Source organism: Megalops cyprinoides, chromosome 3 (assembly GCF_013368585.1).
Source record: "Megalops cyprinoides isolate fMegCyp1 chromosome 3, fMegCyp1.pri, whole genome shotgun sequence".
In the NCBI taxonomy this organism is placed as follows: domain Eukaryota; kingdom Metazoa; phylum Chordata; class Actinopteri; order Elopiformes; family Megalopidae; genus Megalops; species Megalops cyprinoides.
This window is the reverse complement of record NC_050585.1, coordinates 23,469,343-23,485,306: the sequence shown is the minus strand read 5'-3', so window position 1 is coordinate 23,485,306 and position 15,964 is coordinate 23,469,343. Positions and strand designations below refer to the sequence as shown.

At 42.9% G+C, this 15,964-nt stretch overlaps 4 protein-coding genes and 2 pseudogenes across 13 annotated transcripts in view; all 6 read right to left on the bottom strand.

The window, feature by feature from the left end:
• LOC118774311 (protocadherin gamma-C5-like) overlaps nt 1-15,964 on the bottom strand; it is a 195,078-nt gene that overhangs the window by 81,179 nt on the left and 97,935 nt on the right. The window lies entirely within an intron of this gene.
• LOC118774320 lies at nt 263-2,733 on the bottom strand (annotated as a pseudogene).
• On the bottom strand, nt 2,744-5,802 carry LOC118774019 (protocadherin beta-4-like). Its single transcript, XM_036523104.1, has 3 exons — nt 5,295-5,802; nt 3,224-4,007; nt 2,744-2,782 (listed from the first exon to the last, which is right to left on the bottom strand). The coding sequence occupies exons 1-3, from the start codon at nt 5,636-5,638 to the stop codon at nt 2,744-2,746; spliced, it is 1,167 nt and encodes a 388-aa protein (XP_036378997.1). The 5' UTR covers nt 5,639-5,802.
• On the bottom strand, nt 6,538-8,919 carry LOC118774018 (protocadherin beta-4-like). Its single transcript, XM_036523102.1, has 2 exons — nt 8,592-8,919; nt 6,538-7,304 (listed from the first exon to the last, which is right to left on the bottom strand). The coding sequence occupies exons 1-2, from the start codon at nt 8,914-8,916 to the stop codon at nt 6,538-6,540; spliced, it is 1,092 nt and encodes a 363-aa protein (XP_036378995.1). The 5' UTR covers nt 8,917-8,919.
• Nucleotides 9,688-12,146, bottom strand: LOC118774315 (annotated as a pseudogene).
• LOC118774014 (protocadherin gamma-A8-like) lies at nt 12,189-15,087 on the bottom strand. Its single transcript, XM_036523095.1, has 3 exons — nt 14,808-15,087; nt 12,742-13,517; nt 12,189-12,257 (listed from the first exon to the last, which is right to left on the bottom strand). The coding sequence occupies exons 1-3, from the start codon at nt 15,085-15,087 to the stop codon at nt 12,189-12,191; spliced, it is 1,125 nt and encodes a 374-aa protein (XP_036378988.1).

The following is a 15,964-nucleotide window of genomic DNA, read 5'->3' as shown; positions in this document are numbered from 1 at the left end:
GTGCTTATCCAAGCAGATTATCATACTAAAGAAAATCTGCATGGATAAGAACAATCCAATCCGCACCACGTGTAAAGTAAAATTATAAACAATACAAAGTAAATGAAGAATTCAAACGATTGACCATTACATCACCCTTATTAAACACAGGATAACCCGAAAAAAAGACAAGAAAATAACTATTATTTACATCCTCACCTCAACAGGGGAGTCCGGCTCCTTCTGCACGCGCAACATGGTCTCCGTAGAGCTGGGGTCCACCATGAGAACACTCTGACTACAGGGTCTGGCGTATTTGGTATCACTATTCCGTGAGTCAGTTGTCATGCACACCTCGTAATTATACCTATGCTGTAGAGTTCCTGTACCTCCAACGTCTGCGTAATGAGGTGGGTAATACGGGATAACTGGGAGATTGGACTGATAGAAGATCCGAGATTGTCTCCATCTGTAAACTTTTACTGATATTATAACTACTAAACATGAAATAAAGAGGAAGGAAACTGCAGCCAAGGCCAAGACTAAATAAAAAGTCAGGTTATCATTGTAATCCTTGTCGTGCGTAAAGTCATTAAATTCCGAGAGCACTTCCGGAAAGCTGTCCGCCACCGCCACGTTAACATTGACTGTAGCTGAACGAGAGGGCTGCCCGTTGTCTTCCACTACAACAGTAAGTCTTTGTTTCACTGCATCTTTATCAGTGACTTGTCGTAAAGTTCTTATTTCTCCATTCTGTAAGCCCACTTCAAACAGCGCCCTGTCTGTCGCTTTCAGCAGTTTATATGAGAGCCAGGCATTCTGCCCCGAGTCCACATCAACAGCGACCACTTTAGTGACAAGATAGCCAACATCTGCTGATCGAGGCACCATTTCAGCTACTAGAGAGACACCAGTTTGTACTGGGTAGAGAATCTGAGGTGCGTTGTCGTTCTGGTCTTGGATAAAGATTTTAACCGTCACATTACTACTCAGTGGTGGAGATCCTCCATCTTGAGCTATTACACGAAACTGGAAATCCTTAATTTGCTCGTAATCAAAAGAACGCACTGCATGGATGACTCCACTGTCAGAGTTAACAGACACATACGAGGAGACAGATATGCCATTGACCATCCCTTCTTCCAGTATGTAAGAAACACGAGAATTCTGGTTCCAGTCAGCGTCTCTGGCTTTCAGTGTTAAAATAGCATGGCCAGGTTTGTTATTTTCTAAAATGGATGACACATAACCTTTCTTTTCAAAGGTGGGGCTGTTGTCGTTGACGTCAGATACTTTCAAATTCAAAGTCAAGTTACTGGAAAGAGGGGGTAAACCTTCATCAGTAGCAGTAATAGTGATGTTATATTCAGGAGTTGTTTCACGATCTAATGCAGTCTCCGTCTGCAAACTGTAGAAATTACTTGACGACGATGTTATTTTAAATGGTATATTTTCACTGATGTAACAGTGGACTTGTCCGTTATTCCCCGTGTCAGAATCCATCACCTTAATGACAGCTATGATTGTTCCTGGTGATGCATCTTCCGGTACAGAATTCGAAGATGACATCACAGCTATCGACGGTACGTTATCATTAACATCAATGATCTCAATCAGTATTTTAGCAGTGTCTGAAAGCCCTCCTCCGTCTTTGGCTTGAACATTGAGTTGATACTGTTTTTTTTCCTCGTAGTCGAGATGTCCTGTTAATTTTACTTGCCCAGTGCCTTCATCAATATTAAACATTTCCTCTAAACCATCCTTATTGTGGGGAATCGAATATGTCACATATGCATTTGATCCTTTATCTGCGTCAGAAGCACTAACGGTAATAATTAATGTACCTGCTGGTGCTCGTTCTAATAAGGAAGCTTTGTAGACGTCATGTGTAAAAACTGGAGGGTTGTCATTATTATCAAGTACAGTTATGCGTATCATAGCAGTCCCAGACATCTGCGGATTCCCGCCGTCTGCAGCGGTTAAAAGTAAAGACATTTCATCTGATTTTTCCCGATCGAGTGGCGTCTGAAGCACCATTGCTACATATTTACTTCCGTCTGGTTGCGAGTCCACTTTCAGAGCGAAATGATCTGTGGGCTTCAGCGTGTAGCTCTGCAGCGTATTAATACCTACATCAGGATCCACAGCGCTCTCGAGCACAAACCTCGCCCCTGGGAGAGCGGACTCACTGATTTCTAACGTTAGTTCATGATTAGGAAAGACAGGGGGGTTATCGTTAATATCTAGAATTTCTACAGTTACTCGATGAAATTCTATTGGATTATCAAGAACAATCTCGAATTGTATGGAACAAGGCGACGTCTGTCCGCAGAGCGATTCTCTGTCTATTCGTTCTTTCACGACCAGTATTCCTTTTTCTCGAATCAGATCCACATACTCACTACTGTCCCCATCAAAAATCCGAGCTCTCCCGCTGATCAGCCGCTTAGAATCCAGCCCCAAATCCTGGGCGATATTTCCAATGAACGAGCCCTTTGTCATTTCCTCCGGTACAGAGTATCTAACATGGCCGAATACTACTCCAATACAGCACACACACGCAACGTAGAGCCGCATCTTTCCGTTCATTGTCTCGTTTGTATTCTTCTTCACTACAGGAGAGCAAAATGACAATATTCAATCGAAATTAAAAGCAAAAACATTCTCGATCGTCAAATAAAAGCTCTACAGACTGTTAATACGTCTGATGTTGGACAAACATTTCCTAAAATTGCAGCAGCTGCCTATCAGCGGTCCGTCGTGTTTAATCTAGACTCTGCGCAGAAGGCGAGCTGCTGAGTCTCTAATACAGCACAGTAATATGGGAGGGCCACAAGCATCCGATATAACTCGCCTTCACCCAACGATCAACAGCGGCACCGTGAGTCACAGTTAAGAAATGAAAAAAAAAACCTTTACCTTTAATTTTACGCAGTAGTGATGACGCAAAAAATTCAAATGTGTGTTTATTTGCGGAAATATATGCAGAAATGTATTAATTAAAATTACCCCTTTTTGTTTTCAGATCCACGTTGTTGTAATTTTCAATATTTACGCATTGTTTTATATTACAAAATAAGAAAATGTAAATACTGAATTCTATTTAGACAGTCTCCGCATCACAACGAAGCTAAGTGAACATCAATAATTTCATAACTTTTTGCAGTTCTTCAAGGACAGAAGATCATAAATATTAAAGTATTAAAGACATGACCACCAAAAATATTATTCTGTGCGCGCTTACCTCTTCTGGCGAATCGGATCTTTCGATCACATTCTTCACCTTCTGGGTATGCGGCATTGTCTCTGTACTGCTGACGTTAACGCTACCAAGACTTTGACTGAGGGGTTGCAGATGTTTTATATCACTCTTCCGTGAGTCAGTTGTCATGCACACCTCGTAATTGTACATATGCTGCAGAGTTCCTGTACCTCCTACGTCTGCGTAACAGGGTGGATAATACGGGATCACTGGGAGATTGGACTGATAGAAGATCCGAGATTGTCTCCATCTGTAAACCTTTACTGATATTATAACTACTAAACATGAAATGAAGAGGAAGGAAACTGCAGCCAAGGCCAAGACTAAATAAAAAGTCAGGTTGTCATTGTAATCCTTGTCGTGCGTAAATTCAGTGAATTCAGAGAGCACTTCCGGAAAGCTGTCCGCCACCGCCACGTTAACATTGACTGTAGCTGAACGAGAGGGCTGCCCGTTGTCTTCCACTACAACAGTAAGTCTTTGTTTCACTGTATCTTTATCAGTGACTTGGCGTAAAGTTCTTATTTCTCCATTCTGTAAGCCCACTTCAAACAGCGCCCTGTCTGTCGCTTTCAGCAGTTTATATGAGAGCCAGGCATTCTGTCCCGAGTCCACATCAACAGCGACCACTTTAGTGACAAGATAGCCAACATCTGCTGAACGAGGCACCATTTCAGCCACCATAGAGACACCAGTCTGTACTGGGTAGAGAATCTGAGGTGCGTTGTCGTTCTGATCTTGAATAAGAATTTTAACCGTAGCATTACTGCTTAATGGAGGGGATCCACCATCTTGAGCTCTGATGTTTATTGTAAATTCTCGAATCTGCTCATAATCAAATGATCGCTCGGCATAAATAATTCCACTTTCAGAATTAACCGAAACCATAGTGGATGCTCGGGCACCGTTTACCTCCAAGTCCTCGAGGAGATAGGACACACGTGCGTTCTGGCAACAGTCGGCGTCCGTTGCTCTGACAACGAATATAGACACGCCCGGGGAGTTGTTTTCAATTATGTTCGCAGTATATAGCCTCTTTTCAAAAACTGGTGGGTTATCGTTAACGTCGGACACTCTCAAACGTATAGTCTTGTTACTGGATTTCGGGGGTGAGCCTTCGTCTGTGGCAGTTATAGTAATGTTGTACTCAGTGACTGTTTCTCGGTTTAGCTTTTCTTCTGTCAATATGGTATAGTAATTCCTTAAGGAGGATTTAATTACGAACGGACTGTTTGGGTTTATAGCACAGTTCACCTGTCCATTATCTCCAGAATCTAGATCTTTAATGTTTATAACTGCGATGGTAGTGCCAGGTAAAGCGTCTTCCGACACAGGGTTTGTGAATGATGTTAGCGATATGACGGGGATATTGTCATTCATGTCAACAACATCAATAATTACAGCACAAGAATCTGTTAAACCGCCCTGATCCTTTGCTTCGATATTTATCTCATATTTCCTAGATTTTTCAAAATCTATAGCTCCTAAGACAAGTATCTCGCCTGATTTTTCGTCTATTTCAAACAATCCAGCATCGCTTTCTGCAATGTGTCTAAATGCATAAGCGACCTCTCCGTTAATGCCGCTATCTGCGTCTGTTGCACTTACTTTTATCACAAGGGTTCCCTTTGGAGAATTTTCAGGGACAACAGCTCTGTACAGCTTCTTGGTAAAAACAGGGGCATTATCATTAGCATCTAAAATTTTAATATTTATTTTCATTGCCCCTGACCTCTGCGGGGTCCCTCCATCCACCGCGGTCAATGTGAGAGACAACTGATCCTGTTTCTCCCTGTCCACAGGAGTCTGCAACATCATTTCTATATAGCGATTTCCATCAGGACGGCTTTCGTGTTTCAGAACGAAGTTATCCGTGGGGCTGAGAGTGTAAGTCTGTATGGTATTTACGCCAATATCAGGATCGAATGCGCTGTCCAGTAAAAAGCGCGCGCCCGGGAGGGCTGCCTCGCTTATTTCTATATTCATTTCATCTGTCGGAAACGTTGGAGCATGATCGTTCAAATCTAAAATCTCTACTACAATCTCAAACAACTGAATCGGGTTTTCGAGTATAACCTCAAAGCTGAAACTACATGGAGATGTCTGTTTGCACAGAAGCTCGCGGTCTATGGCCTCATTCACCACCAATGTTCCTTTGTCTGTGTTCAGCTGCACGTACCGACTGCTGTCTCCAGCGATGATGCGTGCTCGACCGCTCTTTAGCCTTTTAATATCGAGTCCTAAATCTTCTGCGATGTTACCAATAACAGAGCCTTTCGCCATCTCCTCTGGGATGGAATATCGTACTTGTCCGTGCACGACATAAACAAGGAGAAGCACAATAAGCGAGAATCCTACTCGCCCCTCAAAATCGCATTGTAAATTTCCAAAGGCCATTTCGCTCGCTTCAAGTAGTGGATAAAATATGATTCCACATCCAGACGAAAGGGAAATAATAAAAACAAGAAGTCCAAATAATCCCCTTCTACAACGAGACCTTTCCTCTATAAACAAACGAACAGACGAAAGCAGCTCTCCCCCCAACGGCGAATGTGCTGTAATCCTCCAGTACCTCACACACTGTTCCTCTGTATTCCGCTGTCTGTGAAATTGTAGCAATAGGGGAGGTGCCGCTGAATTTAACCCTGCAGAATATCCCCTTCTTAACCTACAGCGCAACTTACAGGCCATTGCTGGAAGCACAGTTGTTTCATGACAAATTGCAGGAACATAACGGTGTCCCCCCGTAGCTCTGCATAGCTCAGAAACTGCAAAGAATTCAAGCGCAAACACTCGTAAAATAGCACACATAATTTCGATACATAAATAGAGCCTTTGTGTATTAAAAATACAGCATTTTAATTTTTTTACAAATACAATGTATCAGTATTATCCGACACGTAAGTATATAACAATCGTGTGCTATTTCTATAACTTTACGCGTAATTTCAGTGCATCGTAACTGAACACTGAGAGATATGAAGAAGACCGGATGACGGTGCAACAGCTCTCTCTGTTGGAGAGAGAATGTCGCTGTCAGCGTCAGAGGTGCTGAAACCAGGGCCAAGCAGAGCTGAGCGCGGCGCTCTTTTTAAGCACAACCAGAAAGCGCTTATCCGAGCAGATTATCATACTAACCAAAATCTGCATGAATACGAACATCACATCCGCACCACGTGTAAAGTAAAATTATAAGCATTACAAAGTAAATGAAGAGGAATACGAACGATTGATTATTATGTCACTCTTATCAAACACAGGGTAATCCGACACAAAGACGAGAAAATACATATTCTTTACATCCTCACCTCGTCAGGGGAGTTCGGCTCCTTCGAGCGCAACGTGGTCTCCGTAGAGCTGGGGTCCACCATGAGAACACTCTGACTACAGGGTCTGACGTATTTGGTATCACTATTCCGTGAGTCAGTTGTCATGCACACCTCGTAATTATACCTATGCTGTAGAGTTCCTGTACCTCCAACGTCTGCGTAATGGGGTGGGTAATACGGAATAACTGGGAGATTTGACTGATAGAAGATCCGAGATTGTCTCCATCTGTAAACTTTTACTGATATTATAACTACTAAACATGAAATGAAGAGGAAAGAAACTGCAGCCAAGGCCAAGACTAAATAAAAAGTCAGGTTATCATTGTAATCCTTGTCGTGCGTAAAGTCGCTGAATTCAGAGAGCACTTCCGGAAAGCTGTCCGCCACCGCCACGTTAACATTGACTGTAGCTGAACGAGAGGGCTGCCCGTTGTCCTCCACTACAACAGTAAGTCTTTGTTTCACTGCATCTTTATCAGTGACCTGGCGTAAAGTTCTTATTTCTCCATTCTGTAAGCCCACTTCAAACAGCGCCCTGTCTGTCGCTTTCAGCAGTTTATATGAGAGCCAGGCATTCTGCCCCGAGTCCACATCAACAGCGACCACTTTAGTGACAAGATAGCCAACATCTGCTGAACGAGGCACCATTTCAGCCACTTGAGAGACACCGGTCTGTACTGGGTAGAGAATCTGAGGGGCGTTGTCATTCTCGTCTTCTATCAATATTCTAACTGTCACATTACTACTCAGTGGTGGAGATCCTCCATCTTGCGCTATTACGCGAAACTGGAAATCCTTAATTTGCTCGTAATCAAAAGAACGCACTGCATGGATGACTCCACTGTCAGAGTTAACAGACACATACGAGGAGACAGATAACCCATTAATCGTCCCTTCCTCTAGAACGTAAGAAACACGAGCATTCTGGTTCCAATCAGCATCTCCGGCTTTCAGTGTTAAAATAGCATGGCCAGGTTTGTTATTTTCTAAAATGGATGACACATAACCCTTCTTTTCAAAAATGGGGCTGTTGTCGTTGACGTCAGATACTTTCAAATTCAAAGTCAAGTTACTGGAAAGAGAGGGTAAACCTTCATCAGTAGCAGTAATAGTGATGTTATATTCAAGAGTTGTTTCACGATCTAATGCAGTCTCCGTCTGCAAACTGTAGAAATTACTTGACGACGATGTTATTTTAAATGGTATATTTTCACTGATGTAACAGTGGACTTGTCCGTTATTCCCCGCGTCAGAATCCATCACCTTAATGACAGCTATGATTGTTCCTGGTGATGCATCTTCCGGTACAGAATTCGAAGATGACATCACAGCTATCGACGGTACGTTATCATTAACATCAATGATCTCAATCAGTATTTTAGCAGTGTCTGAAAGCCCTCCTCCGTCTTTGGCTTGAACATTGAGTTGATGCTGTTTTTTTTCCTCGTAGTCGAGGTGTCCTGTTAATTTTACTTGCCCAGTAACTTCATCAATATGAAACATTTCCTCTAAACCATCCTTACTGTGGGGAATTGAATATGTTACATATGCATTTGATCCTTTATCTGCGTCAGAAGCACTAACTGTAGTAATCAAAGTACCTGCTGGTGCTCGTTCTAATAAGGAAGCTTTGTAGACGTCATGTGTAAAAACTGGAGGGTTATCGTTAATATCAAGTACAGTTATGCGTATCATAGCAGTCCCAGACATCTGCGGATCCCCACCGTCTACAGCGGTTAAAAGTAAAGACATTTCATCTGATTTTTCCCGATCGAGTGGAGTTTGAAGCACCATTGCTACATATTTACTTCCGTCAGGTTGCGAGTCCACTTTCAGAGCGAAATGATCTGTGGGTTTCAGCGTGTAGCTCTGCAGCGTATTAATACCTACATCAGGATCCACAGCGCTCTCGAGCACAAACCTCGCCCCTGGGAGAGCGGATTCACTGATTTCTAACGTTAGCTCATCGTTAGGAAAGACGGGGGGATTATCGTTAATATCTAGAATTTCTACAGTTACTCGATGAAATTCTATTGGATTATCAAGAACAATCTCGAATTGTATGGAACAAGGCGACGTCTGTCCGCAGAGCGATTCTCTGTCTATTCGTTCTTTCACGACCAGTATTCCTTTTTCTCGAATCAGATCCACATACTCACTACTGTCCCCGTCAAAAATCCGAGCTCTCCCGCTGATCAGCCGCTTAGAATCCAGCCCCAAATCCTGGGCGATATTTCCAATGAACGAGCCCTTTGTCATTTCCTCCGGTACAGAGTATCTAACATGGCCGAATACTACTCCAATACAGCACACACACGCAACGTAGAGCCGCATCTTTCCGTTCATTGTCTCGTTTGTATCCTTCTTCACTACAGGAGAGCAAAATGACAATATTCAATCGAAATTAAAAAAAAAAAAAAAAAAACATTCCCGATCGTCAAATAAAAGCTCTACAGACCGTTAATACGTCAGATGTTGGACAAACATTTCCTAAAATTGCAGCAGCTGCCTATCAGCGGTCCGCTGTATTGTATAATCTAGACTCTGCGCACAAGGCGAGCTGCTGAGTCTCTAATACAGCACAGTAATATGGGAGGGCCACACGGATCCGATATAACTCGCCTTCACCCAACGATCAACAGCGGCACCGTGAGTCACAGTTAAGAAATGCAAAAATCCTCACAAAATTAAATACTGCCAAGATAGCATGCTATGCATTATTGTTTGTATATGCAAACGCCTATATGTATATATAATTACAAATAATCCTGTACTTTTTAAAGAACTTTCTAATGCATTGTTGTTTTATTACATAGTAAAACACCTCGACGTGATAAAGTATGAAAAAGTACGTTGATTTATGTGTAATTGGGAGACGCACTTATCCACATTGACAAAGAAATCAAAGCGGAAAAATATCATGACAAGTTGAAGTTTTCCAAACACAGATGATCAGTAACATTAAACACGTTAAATAGTTTTTAAATAGTTTACATTGACTGCCAGAATCCCCATCCTGTGAGTTCTTACCTCTTGTGGTGAATCTGTTCTTTCCATCAGATTCCTCTCCTTCTGTTCTCGTGGCACGGTCTCTCGGCCACTAACATCAACGCTCAGTAGACTTTGGCTGACTGGTTGGACGTATTTGGTATCACTCTTCCGCGAGTCAGTTGTCATGCAAACCTCGTAATTATACCTATGCTGTAGAGTTCCTGTACCTCCAATGTCTGCGTAATGAGGTGGATAATACGGGATAACTGGGAGATTGGACTGATAGAAGATCCGAGATTGTCTCCATCTGTAAACTTTTACTGATATTATAACTACTAAACATGAAATGAAGAGGAAGGAAACTGCAGCCAAGGCCAAGACTAAATAAAAAGTCAGGTTATCATTGTAATCCTTGTCGTGCGTAAAGTCAGTGAATTCAGAGAGAACTTCCGGAAAGCTGTCCGCCACCGCCACGTTAACATTGACTGTAGCTGAACGAGAGGGCTGCCCGTTGTCCTCTACTACAACAGTAAGTCTTTGCTTCACGGCATCTTTATCAGTGACTTGGCGTAAAGTTCTTACTTCTCCATTCTGTAAGCCCACTTCAAACAGCGCCCTGTCTGTCGCTTTCAGCAGTTTATATGAGAGCCAGGCATTCTGTCCTGAGTCCACATCAACAGCGACCACTTTAGTAACAAGATAGCCAACATCTGCTGAACGCGGCACCATTTCAGCAACTTGAGAGACACCGATCTGTACTGGGTAGAGAATCTGAGGCGCGTTGTCATTCTGATCTTTAATGAAAATGGTTAGAGTCGCATTGCTGCTCAGAGGTGGAGACCCTCCATCCTGAGCTTTTACATGAACTCTGAACTCTTTTAATTGCTCATAATCGAAAGAACGTGCGGCATAAACAACTCCGGTATCCGAGTTAATGGAGATGTATGAGGACACAGAAGTCCCGCCAATACTCGTTTCTTCCAGAATATATGATATTCGAGCATTCTGATTCCAGTCAGAGTCCTTAGCTCTCACTGTAAATATAGATATTCCTGGGGAATTATTTTCTATGACGTATGTCGCATACGCGCTTTTATCAAATACCGGAGCGTTGTCATTCACATCAGACACCTTAAGGCTCAAATTTTTTGTACTGCTGAGGGGAGGCGAACCAGAGTCGGTTGCAGTTATAAATATATTATATTCTGAAATATCTTCCCGATCAAGGATAGCATCAGTCACTAATGTGTAGTAGTTGGTAAGGGAAGATTTTATCTTGAAAGGCAGATTTCCATTTACACTGCAGGAGACGTGGCCATTTTGATCGGAATCCAAGTCTTTGACATTGATCACCGCGATTGTAGTGCCGACTGGAGCGTCTTCGGATGCAGGGTTTGAAAAAGACATTACATTTATAACAGGCGCGTTGTCATTGACATCGATTATTTCAACCAAAACTTTGCTGGAATCAGCTAGACCACCCTGATCCTTGGCCTCTACTCCAATTTCATATCTCTTTGATTTTTCGTGATCTATGTCACCCGCAACTGAAATAACCCCTGTGTTTTCATCCAGTTTGAATATTTCAGCAACGTTGCCTTTAAGATTAGAAAAGGAATATGTTAGCAGTCCGTTTGGCCCGGCATCTGCGTCGCTCGCATTTACTGTCGTGATATATGTGCCCTTCGATGCGTTTTCCAACACAGTCGCCCTGTACACTGACTGGTTAAACACAGGCGCATTGTCATTAGCATCTAGAACAGTAACATCTATATTCACTGTACCAGATTTCTGCGGGTTGCCACCATCCACAGCAATTAATTTCAGAGAAAGGCGGGGCTGCTCCTCTCTGTCTAAGGATTTCTGCAGGACCATTTCTGCATATTTAACTCCATCTGGGCGTGCGTGCTGCTTCAGAACAAAATTATCATTTGGTGTTAAAACATAATTCTGAAGACCGTTTACTCCAACATCAGGGTCATCCGCGCTCCCCAACACAAAACGTACATCAGGTAAAGCCGATTCACTGATTTCAAATTTAATTTCGTTTTTTAGAAAAGTAGGAGCGTTGTCGTTTACATCTAAAATCTCCACAGTAACACGATGCAGTTCAATTGGATTTTCAAGAATGATTTCGAAAGTAAAGCTACACGGAGATACGTCACCACAGAGCTGCTCCCGGTCTATCCTCTCGCTGACGACCAAAATCCCTTTGTCTGTGTTCAGCTCTGCGTACTGAATGCTGTCTCCGGTCACGATACGGGCCCGACCGGCCCGCAGTCTTTTCACATCTAAACCCAGATCCTGCGCAATGTTCCCCACAAAGGAACCTTTCTTCATTTCCTCTGGGATAGAGTAGCGAATCTGACCAGTAACGGCGTGGCCAAAGTATGTAATAATAATGAGCAGTACTTGCCATTGCAGTCGCGAAAACAAGCGCCGTCTTTCAACATTTTCTCGATAATCCCCACTCCTTTCCATCATCAGAAAGCGTGGTTCCAAAAAATATCCTGGGTTCTAACGGTTAGTGAGTAAATACTTTATTGTATTCCGGAACATTCACCTAGCCCGCTGCCTCCACCACGTATCTGTATTCCACCTCTCGGAATATTGCGGCCCCCCCTCCGCTAAAAGAGCGTAGTCATGGGGGGAGGGACCTCTGCTGATTGCGTGCATAAGTACGAGCGCGCATTGCACTGACCAACAGCGGCACTCACAGTCCAAAACAAGAAGAACAAGAATACCGTTTAAAAAGCACAAATGCCCAAACGAACACACATACACAGACACACATACACAGACACACACACACACACACACACACACACACACACACACAGACAGCCTCTTAAATCTGCAATTGCATGCAATTTCTAAATCTTTAGCAAGTAAGATACATGAATAGAAATCCATAAAGTGCGTCTGAAACGAACGCATTCCTCGATTCCAGAGCGAAAACAATTCACGGAACACTGTCGGCGAATAGTAATTAAAATAAATAGTGAGTGTAGTAACATTTATTTTTAATCACGCAAACCCTTTGTACTCTTGAGAAAAGCAAAATGACAAGTAAGTGTGTTGCGCAATTCTCTCGCAGAGAAGACAAACATTTCTATAAAATTAAAAGCAAAGAGTTTTACTTATGAGTGGTAAGGCATGAGCAAAACATGAGTAACTCACCTGCAATGGCGAGTCTGGTTCGTCCACAATGTTTTTCTCTTTCTGGGCGCACAGCATGGTCTCCGTGGAGCTGGGTTCCATCATTAGAACGCCCTGACTACAAGGTCTTACGTATTTACAGTCACTTTTCCTCGAGTCAGTTGTCATGCACACCTCGTAATTATACCTGTGCTGCAGAGTTCCAGTACCTCCTGCGTCTGCGTAACAGGGTGGATAATACGGAATAACTGGGAGATTTGATTGATAGAAGATCCGAGATTGTCTCCATCTGTAAACTTTTACTGATATTATAACTACTAAACATGAAATGAAGAGGAAGGAAACTGCAGCCAAGGCCAAGACTAAATAAAAAGTCAGGTTATCATTGTAATCCTTGTCCTGCGTAAAGTCAGTAAATTCCGAGAGCACTTCCGGAAAGCTGTCCGCCACCGCCACGTTAACATTGACTGTAGCTGAACGAGAGGGCTGCCCGTTGTCCTCTACTACAACAGTAAGTCTTTGTTTCACTGCATCTTTATCAGTGACTTGGCGTAAAGTTCTTATTTCTCCATTCTGTAAGCCCACTTCAAACAGCGCCCTGTCTGTCGCTTTCAGCAGTTTATATGACAGCCAGGCATTCTGTCCCGAGTCCACATCAACAGCGACCACTTTAGTGACAAGATAGCCAACATCTGCTGAACGCGGCACCATTTCAGCTACTTGAGAGACACCGGTCTGTACTGGGTAGAGAATCTGAGGCGCGTTGTCATTCTGATCTTTAATGAAAATGGTTAGAGTCGCATTGCTGCTCAGAGGTGGAGAGCCTCCATCCTGAGCTTTTACACGAACTCTGAACTCTTTTAATTGCTCATAATCGAAAGAACGTGCGGCATAAACAACTCCGGTATCCGAGTTAATGGAGATGTATGAGGACACAGAAGTCCCGCCAATACTCGTTTCTTCCAGAATATATGATATTCGAGCATTCTGATTCCAGTCAGAGTCCTTAGCTCTCACTGTAAATATAGATATTCCTGGGGAATTATTTTCTATGACGTATGTCGCATACGCGCTTTTATCAAATACCGGAGCGTTGTCATTCACATCAGACACCTTAAGGCTCAATTTTTTTGTACTGCTGAGGGGAGGCGAACCAGAGTCGGTTGCCGTTAGGGATATATTGTACTCCGACACCATCTCCCGATCTAAAACACCATCAGTAACCACAGTGTAGTAGTTCGTTAAAGACGATGCGATTTTAAATGGTAATGTTTTGTCGTTTATGGAGCAAACCACTGCGCCATTCTGTCCCGAATCCAAGTCTTTCACGTTGATTATTGCTATAGTGGTCCCTAGTGGTGAATTCTCTGCTACAGGATTAGAAAAAGACATAATATTTATCACTGGCTCGTTGTCGTTTACATCCACTACTTCAACAACAACATTACTGGAATCTGCAAGCCCCCCCTGATCTTTTGCTTGAACACTAATTTCGTATTTCTGTGCTTTTTCATAATCTATCGGGCCGATTACAGAAAGGACACCAGTGAATGTATCTAAATGAAATACGTTTCCAAGGTTGCCTTTGAGTTTGGAAAAGGAGTAACTTACCTGACCATTTGATCCAGTATCTGCATCACTGGCGTTAACTACAGTTACCACCGTACCGTTACGAGAATTCTCATACACACGGGCTGTGTAAATAGACTGGTTAAACACAGGCGCATTGTCATTGACGTCTAGAACAGTAACATCTATGTTCACTGTACCAGATTTCTGCGGGTTGCCTCCATCAACAGCGATTAACTTCAGAGAAAGGCGGGGCTGCTCCTCTCTGTCTAAGGGTTTTTGAAGGACCATTTCTGCATATTTGACTCCATCTGGACGCGCGTGCTGCTTCAGAATAAAATTTTCATTCGGTGTTAAAACATAATTCTGAAGAGAGTTAACGCCCACATCAGGATCATCCGCGCTCCCTAAGAAAAAGCGCGCTCCCAGTGCAGCCGATTCGCTAATTTCTAATTTAATGTCCTTGTTTTCAAACACGGGGGAGTTATCGTTCACATCCAGTATTTCTACAGTAACACGGTGCAATTCCATTGGATTCTCAAGAATGATTTCGAAAGTAAAGCTACACGGAGATACGTCACCACAGAGCTGCTCCCGGTCTATCCTCTCCCTGACGACCAAAATCCCTTTGTCTGTGTTCAGCTCTGCGTACTGAATGCTGTCTCCGGTCACGATACGGGCCCGACCGGCCCGCAGTCTTTTCACATCTAAACCCAGATCCTGCGCAATGTTCCCCACAAAGGAACCTTTCTTCATTTCCTCTGGGATAGAGTAGCGAATCTGACCAGTAACTACCATAACGTCACAGACCGCATAAAACAACAGCAGCAACTGCCACCTTATCGCTCTCCCTCTCGACCTCGCTATGCCCATTCTCTCCTTAAAGGAATAATCCAAGACGAATCCCTTTCTACTTCCGATGTTTGGAGAGCAGCAAAACGACCTTTTAATTCAGCAGAATGTGCATCGGCTGGGCCATTCGGTTATCCAGGACCAAAGTGAATCTCTCTAGCGCTGTGCAGCTGAGCCCATCTCAGGGGGAGGGCCTGCTGGTGCATTGTGCCAGCAAAACGGATTTTTTAGACCAACAGCGGCACTCAGAGTTCAGATACAGAACATTTAAAACATGCATGATATTTTTTGTATTTCTGATTACATTTAAAGTAAAACTCAACAACAATCCCACCCAACATAATATGTACATGATAAGCCAACATGGACAAAACTATTGAAAGTCCACAGATATTATATTACAAAACCACATTACATTATTAAAATGGTTGCTATTATTAAACTATAAACCGTTATTCATTTAAAGTACCTCTCATTCTTGCATAGAAGACTTACAGAGAGGCCGTGTTGAGAAATAAATGTGTCCAACCCGTGGAATGAAATAATAACAAAATTCCAACATGTTCAACGCTGAGCCCAGGGTAAGCAGTACAAAATACACTCTAAAGTCCATATGAACTGTTACCGTGCCCCTGTAAACCATTTAAATACGTGAATCCGACGTGTACTGAAGGTAATATGCAACGCTTACGCTCAAAGTTCCACACTAGGTGAAAATGCATACTTCGAAAATTTCATTGATTCAATCATATTCTCAAACAACTCAACGTCCAGTTCTCGTGCATGGTAATCATACTTACCAAAGTTGTTGTTGTTGAATCAG

Bases quoted from the DNA above. Each gene is read 5' to 3' on its own strand.
- LOC118774018 (XM_036523102.1), bottom strand. From the start codon at position 8,916: ATGAACGGAAAGATGCGGCTCTACGTTGCGTGTGTGTGCTGTATTGGA. The intron at 7,305-8,591 runs GAGTAACTGTAG...GTAGTAATGTGA, and splicing joins TAATCCAATAGAATTTCATC to CAGTTAGAATATTGATAGAA.
- LOC118774019 (XM_036523104.1), bottom strand. From the start codon at position 5,638: ATGGCCTTTGGAAATTTACAATGCGATTTTGAGGGGCGAGTAGGATTC. The intron at 4,008-5,294 runs GTTGTTTGAGAT...TCCATTAAGCAG, and splicing joins ATACTCGAAAACCCGATTCA to TAATGCTACGGTTAAAATTC. The intron at 2,783-3,223 runs GTAAGCGCGCAC...GTGCTGTATTAG, and splicing joins GATCCGATTCGCCAGAAGAG to AGACTCAGCAGCTCGCCTTC.
- LOC118774014 (XM_036523095.1), bottom strand. From the start codon at position 15,087: ATGGTAGTTACTGGTCAGATTCGCTACTCTATCCCAGAGGAAATGAAG. The intron at 13,518-14,807 runs GTGTTACTGTAG...GCAGCAATGCGA, and splicing joins GAATCCAATGGAATTGCACC to CTCTAACCATTTTCATTAAA. The intron at 12,258-12,741 runs GTGAGTTACTCA...GCTGTTGGTCAG, and splicing joins AACCAGACTCGCCATTGCAG to TGCAATGCGCGCTCGTACTT.